This window comes from Mus caroli, chromosome 11 (genome assembly GCF_900094665.2).
Source record: "Mus caroli chromosome 11, CAROLI_EIJ_v1.1, whole genome shotgun sequence".
NCBI classification, from domain to species: domain Eukaryota; kingdom Metazoa; phylum Chordata; class Mammalia; order Rodentia; family Muridae; genus Mus; species Mus caroli.
The window spans coordinates 15,919,324-15,937,237 of NC_034580.1; the positions used below are offsets into that span (position 1 = coordinate 15,919,324).

Consider the following 17,914-nt stretch of genomic DNA (forward strand, 5'->3'; position numbering starts at 1 on the left):
AGGGCTACACAGAGAAACCCTGTCTCGAAAAACCAAAAAAAAAAAAAAAAGAACCTGCCTTGGGATCACGAGTCTGTGCCACCAGACCTGGCCCCTTTTCTTATAATTGTAGATATTCTTTCTGGATTGTAGGAATCAACTCAACTAGAAGCACTTTCCCTTTTTTTAATGGGCTTTTTTTTTTTTTTTTGGTCAGGGACTCAGGTAGTCCATGCTGGCCCGAACTCTTAGGTGAGGGTGACCTTGAATTTTTATCCTCCTGCTTCCATCTCCCAAGATTACAAGCTTGCACTACTGTGCCCACTTTATTTGATGCTAGAGACCCAGGGCTTGTTGGTGAGGCATCCTTCAGCTAAGCTACATCCGCAGCCCACACCCTACGCTCCTTTCCATGAAAGCCTGCTATTTAGTCCTTCACCTTGAGTGAACGTCTTACTCATACCTGACTGTAGCATCATGAGTTGGTTGCCTGGAGAAGAGAACATGGGGTTTTCTGGGGTTAGTCCGGTCTTCCGGATGATGACACATTTTATCCTATGGTATAAAAGAAAGATATTTCTTTTAGTTTTATTTTCTTTGTGAGTAGAAAGGCACAGTGATTGAGTTGCAGCCCCAGCCCTTTCTCCTTTGACACAACGTCTCTTTACATAGCCATTACTGTCTTCAGACACCAACCTCCCCAGTGCTAGATTACAGTCATGTGCTACCATAGCTGGTCCACACCCCCAGTACACATGTGCACACGCTCAAATCCTCTCTCTCTCTCTCTCTCTCTCTCTCACACACACACACACATTTAATGGCATGGTGTGTATACTCTCTCACACACATGTGCATGATGCCTGCACACATGACACAATGCATATTTGAAAGTCAGAGGACACGTAGCTCAGCAGACAAGACTGGGTTCAATTTCCAACACTCACGTGGCAGTTTGTAACTTTGTAATTCTAGTCCCAGAGGATCTGACGTGTGGTACACAGACATACATGCAGACAAAACACCCATACGTATGATGTGAAACAATAATAAAAACAAATTCAAAAAAGCATTTAACTATTGGCAAACTGTCAAATTCTGATTTTTGTTTTAACTTGGAAGTTCAGATCTTATTATTAAAGGTGTGAGACTGCAGTTATTTTTCTTGGAGGTGGCAAAGTTCTTTCCTTTGCTCAAGAAAATCTCTACAAGATACTCAGTCATCCTGTCCTTTGGCTGATCTTCTAATAAGAATGGTGAATCACAGCCGGGCGTGGTGGCTCACGCCTTTAATCCCAGCACTAGAGAGGCAGAGGCAGGTGGATTTCTGAGTTTGAGGCCAGCCTGGTCTACAAAGTGAGTTCCAGGACAGCCAAGGCTATACAGAGAAACCCTGTCTCGAAAAAAACAAAACAAAAAAAGGAATGGTGAATCACAGAGAGAACAGATTCGGCCTGCCTGGAATCACCTGAGACCTGGAGGCTGGGAGTTTGAGGTCAGCCTTAGTTATTTTGGAATCCAAGGCTAACCTGGGCTACATGAGGGACCCTGTCCCAAAAGGGGGAGTGGGATTATTTGTGCCTACGAAGGAGTTCAGATCACAGCTAGACATCACACTGGCCAGTTGATGGTTAGCCATCACACGTTGACAGTTCTCCTGCTTCCCCAGCCTGTGAGAGCTGTGCATCTGTGCAGGCCAGGGTTTCTACATTGCTGCTACCAGAGCACTGTGTTACAGAAGGCTGAATATACAGAAGCTGATGGCATGCGTATTTCCCATCATGCCATGAAACAGAGGATAAAGGGCATTCCTGAGTAAATAAAACCAGCATTGTGCTCTGTGGTGACCTTAAGCAGCACCGAGCCACCAGGCTGCCATGTTTATGCTGCTGTGTGGTGGTTACACCCCCATCCCTCACCTGTGTGCCACCTCCACACAGAAGGTGGCAAAAATGTTTGTATGATACTCTCTTGTCTGACTCCCAGAAAGGGAGGAGTCCAGGGTGCCACGGGCCAAACCTGGGGAACTATTTATGCGTAACAGTGTAGATGGTAGTGGTAGTGTTGTTTGTGAAAGGGGCCATTTGTATGAACCAAGGTTGGATAAATTCACCTCTGAATAGAGGAACATCACACAGCCATTGAACCTCCTAAAATGTCTGGGTTCTGTGTTTGGTTTTCTCTCTCTCTCTCTCTCAAAATCATATATAGGACCTCTGGTATAGTAAATGTATGTTTTTCCACTGAGCTGCATAGATGCACGCATGCACAAAATCCCTGAGATATGATTTTTAAAAAATATTTCCTGTTTATGAGTGTTTTGCCATTTACATGTGTGCCTGGTACCCATGGAGGTTAGAAGGGGGTGTCAGGTCCCCTGGGATGGGAGTTGTGAGCCACCACGAAGATGCTGGGAAACATCTCTCCAGCGCCACTTCCCCATAACCCCCCAAGACATACTTTTAAGAAAAACAGAGGACAAGTTGCAGAAGCACTTTATAGGGATGGCTGGACTGAAATTCAAACTTCTGTGTATATGTAAAGCAGGCCCAAGCGGCTGGGGCTCCGCTCACGGTGACAAGTTTGAGGAGACACTGGGTAAGGAGTGAGAGAAGCAAAAGACTGGGCTCTCTGGCATTTATCTTCATTAGGCAGCTCTAAGACTGGGGCTGGGACGCTATTCTCCTAGCATATGCAAAGCTGTGGGTTCCATCCCTAGCCTGGCATGAACCAGGCACCGTGACACAAGCTGTAATCCCAGCATGCAGGAAGATGTGGAAAGTCGTGTTCAACTACATGGAGAGTTCAAAGCTAGTCTGGAGAACCTTGGGCCGGGGTGCGGAGGGGAGAAAGAAATAATAGGTTAGACAATGATAAAGACTTTTATTTCTTTTGGTTTTTTTGAGACAGGGTAAGACCTTTTTTTTTTTTTTTTTTTCCCAGAAAGTATGGGAAAACTGAGTCTAAAGTTGGCAAAAAAAAAAAAAAGAAAGTGAGGTAAAATAGTAATGATAATAACTTGACTTTGAATTGAACCTTTTATTTAGTTTCTAAACTGGATGGCATTTGTCAATTAAAACCTTGATTATTTGAACTTGCTCAGTTTGGAATGAGCCTGGGCTGGCATTTAATACTTGTGCTATTCTTAGGGAAAATGACCACAATAAGCAGTTTAATCATAAATAGAACTGTGAGGGGCTGTCCCCTTTCAATACTGTGTAATAAAATTAAATTCAAGCCGGGCGTGGTGGCGCAGGTCTTTAATCCCAGCACTGGGGAGGCAGAGGCAGGCGGATTTCTGAGTTCGAGGCCAGCCTGGTCTACAAAGTGAGTTCCAGGACAGCCAGGACTATACAGAGAAACCCTGTCTCGAAAAAACAAAAAAAACAAAAAAAACAAAAAAAAAAATTAAATTCAGTGCTGCTGTTGATAAGCCAATTGAATATTGTTATTAATTCAAAGAATATTTAGTAGGCAGTATCATTTCTTTTTTGCTTTGATATATTCTTGAAATTTGCACTGTTCTTTAATCTCGACTTACCCAAGTTTATATAAACCTTTATCCTTGCCCTTCACCTGGCGTAGATTAACAAGTTCACACATGTTAATGACAGAGTTTTGCAAAACAAGATCCAGGCTTAAAACCCAGCAAAATCCCTTTGGTGTTTGTAACAGAGCTATGGAAATAAATATGTTTGAGATTGTTACTAATGAGAATATTAAGCTAATATTTGCCTGATTGCAAAGCTTCTCTCTTCTATGATATGATATAAACTCTGGTGTCTGTCAACAAGAGTTCTGAATTAGATGGACAATTCTGTTACAATCTATGCTGCCATCTAATTATAGGATCAAGATGAATACTCAAGAAACTATTAGAGAATAGTAAAAGGAGTCCTGAGTTATTGTGAGTATGGGCAGAACTGTGTAGATGGCCTTGAGATGTCCTGGGGAGTGAGTGTGAGCTGTTGACTTTCTTACTTAGTGGTCTTCTTGCTGTTGTTCCCATCCTAGGTAAACAGCACTAGGTTTAATAGAAAGATGGAAAGACATCATTCCTCAGACAGACAGACTCAGTTGTTAGGAACATGGAGTTGTGCTGACAGTCCTAATGTACGTTAGTAATAATACCACCAGAGGAGAGCTGCAGGGACTAAACTTTGCAAGACACAGGGAATGGGCTTGATGACTAATGGTGCAGGGGACAGAGAAGCAGGAGGCGAAGATAACCACAGGAGTTCTGAGCCAGGGAGAATGAGCAGACAAGGGTCGGTGTTGCCAGACAGGAAAAAATGGGGAGAGATGAACTCTTCCCGGTTTGTTGTATTGATTGATGCGGGGAGACAGACACCCACGGGGACAGACCTCCCGGCACTGTGGGGCCAGGAAGAAGAGCAGTGGTGTCCGTGGGGATGAGTCCAGGTGGACACGTGCACACGTGGAGACCAGGGTTTGTTGCCATCCGTGTTGGTTCTCCATTGGGTTCACAACAGGCACCATTACAGCTGTCGCGTGAGTAACCAGCCTGTGTTTCAATCCTTTAGGTGGTATTGGAATGCTATGTCAGAAAGGACTTGGTCTACACCAAAGCCAATCCGACGTTTCATCATTGGAAGGTTGATAACAGGAAGTTTGGACTTACTTTCCAAAGTCCTGCAGATGCACGAGCCTTTGACAGGGGCGTGAGAAAAGCCATTGAAGACCTTATAGAAGGTACTGAATTTGCTGCCACTTAGTGGGACTGTGGATTGTTCCAGATTACTTTTCATTCAACAGTCTGCCATCTTGTATCTGTGGCTTGTTTGAAGGAGGGCTTGGGGTCATTAGAAGGTCATCAGATGATAACACTTTCCAAGCGCACCAAGTGAGCAGTTGTCGGGTAGCCTAGCTGGCTGAGAGTGTACTAAGCAGCTCTGGGTCTCCACGTGGGTGGGCTTCACCCATTTCACCTGTGGCGTGGAACACAGGGCTATAGCTGCTTTGGGATATTTACTGTGGCGTGGAAGTAGCTAATCTGTAACATGAAGGGCTCCATTAGAAGAATGTTATCCAGAGCTGGATAAAGTACTGGGTTGTGTTAAGGCACACATCTTTCGTTCCAGCTTTCAGTGAGCAGAGACAGGAAAATCTATCGCTTGAGTTTGAGGCCAGTCTAGTATACATAGTAAGTTCCAGGGCAGCCAGGAGCCAGGACTACATAGAGAGACCCTATCTTAGAAAAACAAACAGGAAAGTGTGAAGTGAAACCCGGAGATGGTTCACCTGGTCAAAGCATGATGTACAGGTCTGACAACTGAATTCCATCCCTGGAGTCTGCAGAGGAGAGTCTCCCATACTCGTCCTCTCACCTCCACACACAGGCACTGTAGAGACATGCTAATAATAAATAAGATAGAAGTTAAGCAAAGTAAAACAGAAAGTGCTTCTAAAATATACTTACAGTTCAATAGCAGCCTCCAGCCGTTACTAACAATAATGAATTATTTCATATAGGAGAAATACTTTTAAGAGGGAAAGCATCTTATTACTGAATTTCTAATGGTGATTAGATGATAATGAAACAGGGCTGGAGAGATGACTCAGTAGAGAAAAGCACTTGCTCTTCATCTGGAGTACCCAGGTTCGAGTCCCGGCACTGATGGTTCATGACCATCTGTTACTCTAGTTTTGGGGGATCATCTTCTGGCTTCTGGGGTCGCCAAACACACAGTTAGTAGTTAGTGCACAAACATAGATGTACGCAAAGCCCTCCATCCATAACCACACACAAGCTTTAAGGAAAGAAAAAAGTGAAACCCTGATTTCATGAAATGGTAATTCCGCCTGTTTTCAGCTGAGACCACAGGTCACGCTGCTAAAAGGAGAAAGGGCTGTTTATGCCTAGAGCGAAGGCTCTGTGCAGACTGTGCTCCAGGGCCCCAGGCGGGGAGGGCCTTAGGCCACAAACATTCAGATTTTTCTGCACAAATCCGTATTCAAGGTGCAGGGACCCGAGGCATGGGGACACCAGGGTCAGAATTGGAAGAAATGATCTCCAAGGCTGTTTCCTTTGCTTAGGAAATGAGATGTAAGCTAGGGAGGTGACTTAGTGGGTGAGGGTGCTTGCCACCAAGCCTGACAACCTGAGGTTGACCCCTGGGATCCGTGTAGGAGAGAGAAAGGACCGACCCCACAAATTGTCCTCTAACCACAAGGTGCCATGGCCGTTTTGTTCTCATGTGCTAGTTTGTGTACACACACACAATTTTATACTTTTTATAAAGGCTAAGTTTCTCTTTAGGTGTAGGTGTATCTATTGAACCCCCACATTATCATCTCCTGTCAGTGGGAGAAGGGGGGCAGGTATAGCTATTGGATTGAGCCCCCACATTACTGGCTCCTGTCAGTGGGAGAAGGGGGCAGGGAGGTCGCTGTACTGATTTGCATTCTGGATAAAGAGGTGATGGCGAAAGTTGAATTTGAATCAGCAGATCATTTCATGATGTGATTAGCTGGGTTTTCTAGCAGAAACCTTAATTTTGACCTGGAAAAGCAAAGCTGGGTGGCGGGAAGCACGACCCGGTTCCCACGGTGTGGCCAGCGACAGAGCGGTGTCTGAACCCAGAACCAGGGTGAGCCGGTCTGTCAGGATGTCCTTATCAGTAGCAGCTTCCTCATCCAGGAACCAAAGCCCTGCTTTGCCTAGGCAGTCAGGACTAAGTAAGAGGTCTTTAGCCTCTCCCCTGCTCTGCTGGGACTTAGTCTTCAGTGGAGTGGGCGGGCTCTCCTCACCTACTCCGTTGTGTTTCTTCTCCGGCCTCTGTGCTGGGAACCACAGCAGGCAAAGTTAGTTTAGGGGGCGTCATGGCCAGAGCCAAGAGGAACGAATCACAGCCTTACGTTCCCATGGATTATACATTGTGGCCCGTGGACTGAAAAGTAAGCTGGGGACAGCTCAGTGGTAGGGAGGGAGTACATGAGGCTCTGGGGTCCATCGCTGCTACTGCCATCTTTTAAAGGCTGTGGATGTGACTCTGATAGATGCCCTACCTAGCATGCATGGGTTGGGTTCGGTCCTCAGCACTAAAGGACAGGAAAACCTGCCTGCCACCACACTTACCGCTTTCTAAATGATCGAGGTCAAGTATCCACAGCTCGATTGGTTTCATTACGTTCCTGTCTTTTCAGGTTCAACGACCTCCTCTTCCACTCTCCATAACGAAGCTGAGCTCGGAGATGATGACGTTTTCACGGTGAGTTTCCTCCGCCCTTTGGTTCTCATTGGATGATGACTATCGGAGAAGTTTTGCGTTGTGGCATTTGCAGTTGCTGTGTGGCTGCTGTTACAGACCACTCTGCCATTCCACCTTTTCATGTTCTGGTCTTCACCCCCTCGCTCATACTTGCAGTCATGTGGCCTACCATGCTCCCGGCACTCTCGGGGCATCTCCTCTGGTTTGCCCAGGACAGCCCAGGCAGGCCAGGATAGTTGGCCTCTCTCTGTGCAGTCTTCTGCAAACACACTTGCTGAAAGGAAAGCCAGAGGGGTGCGGGAGGTGCAGGGGGCACACATGTACTAGCAGGTGAGTCCACGTGCTGACATGGAAGGCCTGATGTCGGCTTAGCATGTAGCTAACGCTTCATTGGATGAGATGTAACCAGGACAGAATAATTACTCCCCTTCCTTTTCCATGGAAGTCCTGTGCTTCTGAAGATGGTTGTTTGCTCGTCCCCTGTGCTTGCAGTGGATGCTAAGCAGCTCCTTGGCCCACAGCGAGATGGGCATTGTTGTGACCCGGCAGGCGGACACATCCGTGGATCCAGAGGGCTCACCTACATGCTATACTTTCTGGTCTCGTCCTATTTCATTTCCTGTTTGTTTGTTTGTTTGTTTGTTTGTTTGTTTTTGGTGAAAAATCTAAAGCATGGAATAGTGCCTCCTTGTACACAGCACCTAGATTCAGCAGGCCTGTCACCCGGCACACTGGCTCCATCTGTACCTGTTAGCTCTATTCCTGTGTGTGACTCTGCCTAAGTAAAGTGTCCTAACAAAGGCAGCTATGGACAGCGGGTCACTCTGACTCACAGGTTATGGTTAGTACAGGCCACTGTAGCAGGAAAATCATGTGACAGGCTTGAGGCAGGGGTCACATTGCATCTGAGAGAGAAACAGAGGCAGAACCATGGATGCTGCTGCTCAGCTGACTTCAGACTGGGAAGGATGCTTCCCACGTGTAGGGTGGATCGTCCTATTCATTAACATAGTGAATAACGCCTCACACACACAGCCAGGTACCGTCATTCTCTTACTAGAGCCTGTTAGAGTGACATTCAGTATGTTACTTTTAAATTTTATTTGTTATTGTGTTTCTATCTGTAAGGTGGGCATGGGTGCCAAAGTGTCTGTATGAATCCTGTTTTTTCCCTCTACCTTATGTGGGGTCTGAGGAATCAAACCTGGGTCTCTAGGTTTGCATGTCAAGCACTTCTCTGGCAGACTGTCATCTCACAGGCCAACAATGAGTATTAATCATAAGAGCGCCAAACATGCATATACACAGGGCCCATGTACACACAGAAATTTTTTACTGATCCAGTTAAATGTAAATTCTCCTATTCTCTGACTACTTGGTTGATTTTTATGTATGTATATTTGTCTGTGTATATGTGTGTGCATGGACTCTACATGTATTTGCGTGCCCTTGAATGCCAGAAGAAGAGACCCTGTCTCCTGGAGCTATAGTTATAATGGTTGGTAGCCATCCGATGTAGATGCAGGGAACCAAACTCCCACCCTCTGGAAGAGCATACTTACCCACTGAACCATCCCTCTAGCCTATCTTTATCTCGCGTCCTTTTAAAAAATAATATTAAAGAACATCCACAGAGGTCAATGTTAGGGTGACCAGTCTATTCTGATAGTACTCATTAGACATCTGTCCAAACCAACAGAATATATAGAACAGCCATTCTGGGCCATAAGGAAAACTGAGATCCAGGGGATAACATGCTGGTGTGGTTCACTAACTTTGTAGTTGGGATTTTGGTTTTGTATTTTGGGTTGGTTGGTTGGTTGGTTGGTTGGTTGGTTGGTTGGTTGGTTGGTTTTGAGAAAGGGTTTTACTGTGTAGCCCTGGCTGACCTGGAACTTGCTTTGTAGTCTAGGCTGGCCTTGAACTCATAGAGATCCAGCTGTCTCTCCTCTCCTAGTGCTGGGATTAATTGAGGGCACCAGCACACCTGGACAGTTTAACAACACAGTCTGGTGGGCTAATAGGAGAGGCTGCAGAGTGTGGGGCAGAGAATATATAGGGAATCTAAGTGCCTGCAAGTCAGTTTTGTCCATAAACCTAAAAGGAAAAGCTGGGTGATGGTATTTAAATGTGACAAGGCCCCATCTACACTACACAAGGACAGCACTGGTTTCATAATGGTGTCTGTCTCCTTGCTAATTACCCAATTGTTCTAAGACTCCCTTTTATACAGTGTTCTTTGTTTTAACTTCACATTTTAAAATATTGGGAGTCGTTGGTTAAATTTGTTTCTCCACATTTATGCTTTGTGGCCATTGGTGGGAGAGACATTGCTTTGGGACTATATAGATGTGTAAGGGAAACACCAGTGGTCACAGCCAACATCAGGGTGTACAGAATTGAGTTTGTCCCACAAGAAGCCTAAGATGGGCAGAGGGAAGACTGCAGAAAGTAGTCCAGTCTACACAGAAGGCAAGGGCTCAAAAAACTCCTCACCATGACTGGTGGCTGGACAGGACATCACTGACGCTTACACGGGATTCTGGAAAAGGACCTGGTCTAGGGAGCTCTGGGTCCAAAGACTGAGGCAGGAGTGTGTGCTGTGGAGCATCATGTGGAGCAGGGCTGGTGGCTGTGGCGCTACGCAGCTTCCTCTAGTGCTCCAAGCAGAACCTCTCACAGTTGGCAGCTTGCTTACATCTGTTCTTTTGTCACGTTTGGGGAGACAGACAACAGCAGGCAGGTTAAAGGTGGTTTCCTGTGCTCTAGAGCAAAATCGTAATTCGCAGCTGCTTCCCAGCTACCTGCCAGAAGTGATTTATAGGCGAAGGCGAGGGTGGGAAGGGAAGGGTGACAGATGCCAGAATCCGGCTCCATTTGTCCTTTAAGCTGCAGGGATTCACACACTGCTCTGGGGAAAGACTAACTCCCGAGAAGGGCACCCGTGACAGATTGCATTCCGTGTAGACCTGGTTTATGGGGTCACTTGCCTATTTGCAAACATGGGCCTATTTATAACAGGCCCGTCTTTTTGCCAAGGCTGTTGACTGTAGAAAGATGGGAGAGTGGTAGGGCTAACATGCTAGAGTCCCGTTTACTGCCGAGCTCACTGTAGCTACACATTCTGTCCCAAGGCAGTAATGGCATCTGAAGTGTGAGCCAGGGAAATGAGCGTCGCTTTACAGCCCTAGTAGTCAGCTGCTTGCCAAATAGGTGTATCGTTCTGGAATGTTTTTTTTTTTGAAGACAAATGGGACTCTTATTAGAAAGGGTGTAAATACTGCTAAGCACCCCCCTCTTCTGATTGCTGAGAATTGGGACTTTTTTTCAGAGGTGACCATATTCATTTGGGAATCCCTCACAGTTACAACTGGAAAGTTCAAGCATGCGTGTTTTCTGTCTCTGCCACTGGGGCCAGAGGTTTCCTTGGTTCTCAGCATTCCTTGGGACGTGGGGGACACAAGAAGCTATGGACACTGTGGGTACACATTGCTTACCTTACACACCAGAGACACCAGTTGGAGTGTGACTCCCACCCCACCAAGTGTTCACATGTTCCTGCTTAGGATGGAAGTGTTGAGACTTGGTGGCATGTTTTGGAAATAGGGCCTGGTAGGAGACTGAGGCTGCCCTCAGAAGAAACCGGTGTTGTTCATGTGAGACCATGGTTGGTCTCTACCATTATAATCTTCAAAGGTGGGGCTCTCACCAGAGCCTACCCAGCGTGATTTTGAACTATGAGTTAAAGATTGCTTTATAAAACAGCCAGCCTCAGGTACTTTGTTTTAGCAACAGAAGATAGTCAAAGACATGGAATAGACCTAGACAAAGGAGCACACACCTAGCTGCCCTTTCTGTGGAGGGATCATGTGGCCTTGTGGGCTCACAGAGCATTGACCTGACTGCCCAAACTCTTTCCCGACTGTCAGACTTATCCTTGGAACCAGCCTGTCCTTTTCACTCCTCAAAATGAGAACCAGCTTGTCTTCCCACAGGAGGATAACTGCTTGTGCGCATTGTTGACAATTGCCAATGTTGTTGTCTGCTCTCCCTGCCCTCCCAGTCTCCCCTCTGTTTCAAGCCTGTATTCAAGCCTGTGCCTGTCCATGGCTTTCCTGTCAGAGGCCTCACCAAAAACTCGACTAACTGCTGCTGCTGTCTATGGAGTTCTGTCATTTGTTCTAATTCTTGGATTTTTTTTTAAACTTTGTGAGTGTGTGTGTGTGTGTGTGTGTACATATGCATACATATGCATGTGCACTCGCAGATGGCGGGAATCAGAGACAACTTGTGCGACTCAGTTCTCTACCACCATATGTGTTCCAGGGATCCAACTATGGCAGCAAGCACCTTTATGCACTGAGCCATATAAAGAATTGAAAACAAAAGCTCCCTGGCCGAGTACTCACTCCCTAGTTTGTGTGAGGGCCTGACTTCTTTCTCCAGCCATGCCAAACAACAAAAAGGCTAGCTAACATTTGGTGATAGCATTGCTAAAAGTCAACTTTTCCTTTTGTCCCTTCAGTGGGTGTATCTTTTGTCACTTCCCAGCTGAGAAACTTGTATTCAGCCGGCTCTACTGAAGTCACTTTTGTGGCATTGTGGCAACTGGCCAGTCTTGTGGAAGCATGTTTAAGCTTGGGCTACCAACTTGAACACATTCATTGGGTTTGTCTCCAGCTGATTTCCTCCTGGACCCCTGCAGCTCAGGGCTGAGAGACAAGGGGGTTTGGAGCCATTGAAGAAGAGATGGGTGATAAGAGAAAATCTGTGGGGGGTTTTATAAGCTATGTTGGTCATGGCGTTTTACCACAGCTGAAGGACAATAGTTAATACCAAAGTCAGCGCATGGACCTGAGTGTGCAGTGTTTTGGAGGAATGTGGAAGACTTTGGGACTTTGGACTAGAGAAGTTGGTTGGTTGCTCTAGGCAAAGCTTTTGGGCCATCCCAGTAGGAGCTTGAAAGACAGCAGTGCTGAGAGCAGTGGAAGTGGTGGAACTTGGGAAGTTGAACTAAATGCATTTTACATTATGATATGGCCATGAGTTATGGGGGAGAGGGGTTGTGGAATGGATTGGTTTGAATGAGATGTCCCCCATAAGTCTGGGTCCCCAGTTGCTGGGAATTTTGTAAGTCTTAGGAGGTGTGGCTTTGCCAGGAAGCGCGTCACTGGACGCAGGCCTCCGGGGCTTGAGAGATGCACAGACTTGCTCTGTTTCCTGCTTTTCAGTTGAAAGATGAACTCTAAAGCGTTCTTGTTTTTTTATGTTACCTGATCTTGGTGTGAGGCAGAGGCAGGCAGATTTCAGAGTTCGAGGCCAGCCTGGTCTACAAAGTGAGTTCCAGGACAGCCAGGGCTGTACAGAGAACCCTGTCTTGAAAAAACGGGAAAAAAAAAAAAAGTAACCTCAAAGATTTTACCCGCGGGGGCTGGTGAGATGGCTCAGCGGGTAAGAGCACTGACTGCTCTTCCAAAGGTCCTGAGTTCAAATCCCAGCAACCACATGGTGGCTCACAACCATCTATAATGAGATCTGATGCCCTCATCTGTAATGTCTGAAGACAGCTGCAGTGTATTTACATATAATAAATAAATAAATAAATGAAAAAATAAATAAAGATTTTACCCGAATTTTATAGATGTGAAAACTGTGGAGTTAAGAGACCACCTTGACTAAGATCTTAAACCTTCTAATTCGCAGAGAGAGCGTCACACCAGCCCAGTCTACCTGAGCAAAAAAGACCCTACTACCCTTAACAGAGCCCTCCACTGTGTTTCTGCTGGCCAGTGTCTCATGTTAGGCACACACTTCCTGTTGTTTTGTCTTTTGTAGGCTCTACAAGTCTTAATTAGACATCCTTTTACTGAATGGTATTGTCATTGTGTCAGTGGCTGGCACACGGGGGTAAGATTGTTTCTGAAGTTATGTGTGCAGGTCACTAGGGCTGTGTGCCTGCTCCGTGAGGATTCTGCTATGCCTAGTCCCCAGTGAGGGGCATTAATGAATTAGCTCTAACCCTGCTGCTGTCTCTGCCGGCTGGGAAACCTGTTGCTAAAGCTGCCTCGGGTCCCGGGCTCAGAGTAATTAGAGCTTCACTTTTGGTCTTCTTAGGTACAGAGCATCTATGTTAGTTCACCCAAGAGCAAGGCAGATTAGAAACAACCTTGATTGGGGCTGGAGAGATGACTCATCGGTTAAGAGCAGTGACTGCTTTTCCAGAGGTCCTGAGTTCAATTCCCAGAAACCACATGGTGGCTCACAACCATCTGATGCCCTCTTCTGGTGTGTCTAAAGACAGCTATGGTATGCTCCTATGTAGAAAATAAATAATTCTTTTGGAAGGAAGGGAGGGAGGAAGGAAAGAAGGAAGGAAGCAAGCAAGCAAGCAAGCCAGCCAGCCTGCCTTGAAGAAAGCAAGCAAGCAAGACAGACAGACAACCTTGATTCTTGATTGATGGTCAGGTCTTGAAGTTAACAGTGATATGAGTCACTGAAATACTTTAGGGTCTTGCCCACTTAGGGGAGTGCGTGTGCATGCTTTGTACGGTACTTTCTCTTTACTCCAGCAACCATAGGATAATACGTGACCCTGTTCAGAGGTATATGCCCGTCACATTGCCACTTTACAAGATCCATCTAATAGGATAGACTGGAAGTAATTTGTGCCTTCATCATCTCTCTTGCCTTGCGTCTGCTCTAGTGTCCGTCCTCCTGTTGTGGTAAACGCCATGTGTGTAAACTATGTGTGTAAACACCATGAACAGAAAGCGGCTGAGAGGATCCGGAGATTTTTAATTGGCTCACGCTTCCAGATCACAGCCCATCATTGAGGGAAATCGGGGGTGGGGGGTGCAAGCAGGAATTTGAACCCGAAACCACAGAGAAATACATACTATTTGCTGGCTTGCTCACAGGCTCACCTGCCCAGGGAACATGGTCACCCACAGTGGGTTGAGCCCTCCTGTGCCAGTTAACAATCCCCGAAATTCATGACGACAGGCCAGTCTGACCTGGGCACTGCTTCTTTAGGTGACTGGCCTCTAAAGCTGACTGGGACACTCCACCCTTGTCAACCTGACATACAAACCTGTTGCTCTAAACTGTAACTGTCTTAAGATCTTGTGTTAGTATAAAAATATAACATCTCTTTTTTTTTGTTGTTTTTTTGGTTTTTTTTTTTATTTATTTTTTTTAATATAACATCTCTTAACTCGAGCCGGGGCGTGGTGGTGCATGCCTTTAATCCCAGCACTTGGGAGGCAGAGACAGGCGGATTTCTGAGTTAGAGGCCAGCCTGGTCTACAAAGTGAGTTCCAGGACAGCCAAGGCTACAGGTTCCGAGAGACCCTGTCTTTGGGGAAAAAAAAAATTGAGTTAGGAAAAAAAAACATCTCTTAACTCTGGGATCCTGTAAAACTGAAAATAAGTTTCATACTTATTCCAGAAGGGAAGAACCAGGGCATAAAAATAATTAGTTTTAAAGATAAAACAACCAGCAATCCTGTAGCTTGCCTCTAGCACCAGGAACTTAGCCTTTGTGTAGTCTTCTGGCTCCAGCAGACTTAGGGAGTGCCACTTCTCCAGCTCTGCTATGGGACAGGCACAGCTTCAACCAGTACTACCTAGACAACGCTCATATACTGTTTGTCAAGTTCTGTTCCAAGTGCAGAATACAGCCTGCCTGACCAGCTCTGGGGGCACTTGATCTGAAGAAGTAGGGTTTGGGGTGGGGGCGAGGGTTGTTGTTTTGAGACAGGGTTTTTCTGTGTGACCTTGGCTGTCCTGGAACTCAATCAGAAGACCATGCTAGCCTTGAACTCACTGAGATCTGCTGGGATTAAATGCATGCATGAGCAGCACCCAGCTAAGAAATCGTTTTCTCTCAGTCATCACGGCTGCCTTCTCCGGCCCAGCTTGACCGGCACCCCAGTGATCCAGAGAAGCACAGGCTCACCTCAGTGGTGTTGATCTCTTGTTGGTCAATTGACTCTTGAGCCCCGATGATTAGCATACACACATTTTTAGCCAAAGTATTACAATAACACCCCTTACTCCAAGTCTAGAGAGCGTCTTTGGTACCCTCTGAAACCCAGAGGACCAGGCCTCCATTGTCCATGTTTCTTTCAGAATTCTTAGCTTCCAAGATCTCACGAGAATGACCCATTAAGTTTTCAGTCCTTACCAGGAAAAAGCCAACCCCTGAGAGTAAAGGACAGCCAGGGCTGCAGAGACAAACCCTGCTGTCTCAGAAGGGAGGGAGTGGGGCAGGCTTTTATTTCCACTTGTCATAGTGTCTGGAAGCCAAGGTCAGGAATGGATCAGCCATGCCCAGTCACAAGAGAGTGGCTGGTAGGAGCCAAGTATCTATCTTCCCCCATGGCCTGGTACTGTTTTTTACATCTTAGAAAACCAGCTTGTCTTTCCAAGGCCTTGCTGCTGGGCCTCTCCAACCATTGAGGTAACTACTTCATTCACATTGAGACATTCCGGTCATTCTCATGTCTAAGAGAACTCAAGACTGGAAAGCCAGGAGTGATGGTTCATATTCTATAATCCCAGCACTTGAAATATAAAGTCAAAAAACCAAGCCAATGTGGGGGTGGGGGGGTGGGGGCAGAGACAGAGAGATGAGATATGGCTCAAAGGTTAAAAGCACCACTTCTACTAGCACCCAGCTAAGGTGGCTCACAACCACCCACCTATAAGCTCCAAGGGATCCAGTGCCCTCTGCTGCCTCCATGGGCACCTACACTCACATGCACATTATTAGAAATGAAATAAACTAGGCCCATGGAGGCCAGAAAAGAGCATCAGCTCCCCCCCAGACCTGGAGTTGTAGGTGATGAGAATCTGGGTCTTCTGCAAAAACATTCAAGTCTGCTCAACCCCTGGGCCCCTTTTCCAGCCCATACCTTTAATCCAGCACTGGGGAGGCAGAGACAGGTCTGGGCTGTATAATGAGCTCCAGGCCTGCCAGGGCTATGCAGCCAGACCCTGTCTCAAAGATAAATAGATCCTTAAAAATAGCCGGGCGTGGTGGCGCATGCCTTTAATCCCAGCACTCAGGAGGCAGAGGCAGGCGGATTTCTGAGCTCGAGGCCAGCCTGGTCTACAAAGTGAGTTCCAGGACAGCCAGGGCTATACAGAGAAACCCTGTCTCAAAAAAACAAACAAAAAAATTTTTTTCAGGGATTTGAAGGTCCAGAGAGATAGCATTTGCATTAGTGCCTGTTAGAGCTTGCGTGTTTTGTAATTGTTTATTTGTGTGTGTGTGTGTGTGTGTGTGTGTGTGTGTGTGTGTGTGTGTGTGTGTGTGTTGGGAGGATGGGATTCGTTGCGTGTGTGCTCACGTGTGCCATGGCAGGAGAGGTCAGAGGACAACTTCTTCTGGGAGTCGCGTTTCACTTCTGGGAGTTGCGTTTCACATGCTGTAGGTTCCAGGAAGTGGCGTCTCATGCGTGGTCCAGGGACTCTTCACTACCGAGCAGGGCTTGTTGGTTTTTTGGTTTTTTAATGAATGTTTATTGCTTCTCTCCAAACAGACAGCTACGGACAGTTCTTCTAATTCCTCGCAGAAGAGGGAGCCGACTACGAGGACAATCTCCTCCCCCACGTCTTGTGAGCACCGGAGGATTTATACCCTTGACCCATACCCCATGGACCATTACCACCCTGACCAGGTGAGCAGGGCACGTCAATCCTCTGGAAGCATAAGCATAGCTCTGGGCTGGACTTCCCTCCCTAACCCCCAGCCCAAGCTACTTCTGCCCACCCACTTTCCCATTCCCCCAAGGTGGAAGTGCTGCTGGTGGTAGCAGCTTAGCCTCACACAACACCTTGCCTCACCCTGTGTGTGCTCTGTCTGGCTTAATCCAAATCACCCCACAAGGCAGGGTGTGAGCACCCGTAGTTTATCAATGGGAACCTGATGATCTGTGGAGTGCCCGTGAGGGGAAGAGGTCCTAGGCAAAACTTCTGCTCGGCTCCCTCTGTGTTCCCTCCAAGGGGCCTCCTAGCTGTGAAGGTGTAGGGCCCTAGTCAAAACGAAAGAATGGTACACTCCAGCTTGCCCCCTGGCCTGCGGGCTCCAGGCCCAGGCTTGCTCAGGGAGATGTAGCTGCAGTCTGAATTCAATAATTCAACAAATATTTGCTGAGTGGCTCTTTTGTAGAACAAGTTCCCAAATAAATCCTGGGGGGGGGGGGGTATGCCTGTGCGAGTTACATGGCCCCTGGGCTAATTTGAAAGTAAAAGAAGCAAGCACCAGGGAGGGAGATTTTGTTTTGTATTTTGTTGCCGTTTTAAGATGGTTTTACTATGTGCTTTCTAGTATTTTGACATTAAAATGTCTTTTATTAGCTGGGCATGGTGGCATACGCCTGTAATCCTGATTTGGGGACGCTGAGGTAGGCCAGCCTAGGCTACATGATGAGCTCCAAGCCAGGTTGAGCTAGAAGTAGGAGACCCTGTCTTAACAAACAAAATATTCATTTTAAAACTAGGTGTGGTGGCATATGCCTGCAGTCCCAGCACTTGGAGGTTGTTGCTGTGTGATACAAATAAATACCTTTAAAAAAAAAAAAAGAGGGGAAGGGAGCTGATTATGGTGGGAAAAGCAGCAGGCTTAAGGCCCCTGGCCATGTTGTAGCTACAGCCTAAAGAATAATTGTACTCAGGTCACCTTCACCATTCCTGCCTAG

The 17,914-nt window shown here is 46.7% G+C and overlaps 1 protein-coding gene across 2 annotated transcripts in view; it reads left to right on the forward strand.

Moving 5' to 3' along the window:
* Positions 1-17,914, forward strand: part of Spred2 (sprouty related EVH1 domain containing 2) — a 101,180-nt gene that overhangs the window by 78,511 nt on the left and 4,755 nt on the right. For both annotated transcript variants that reach the window (XM_021177869.2, XM_029483225.1), the window contains exons 3-5: positions 4,524-4,692; positions 7,147-7,211; positions 16,757-16,894. In XM_021177869.2, the coding sequence (XP_021033528.1) occupies positions 4,524-4,692; positions 7,147-7,211; positions 16,757-16,894 (372 nt within the window). The remainder of the gene's footprint in view (positions 1-4,523; positions 4,693-7,146; positions 7,212-16,756; positions 16,895-17,914) is intronic.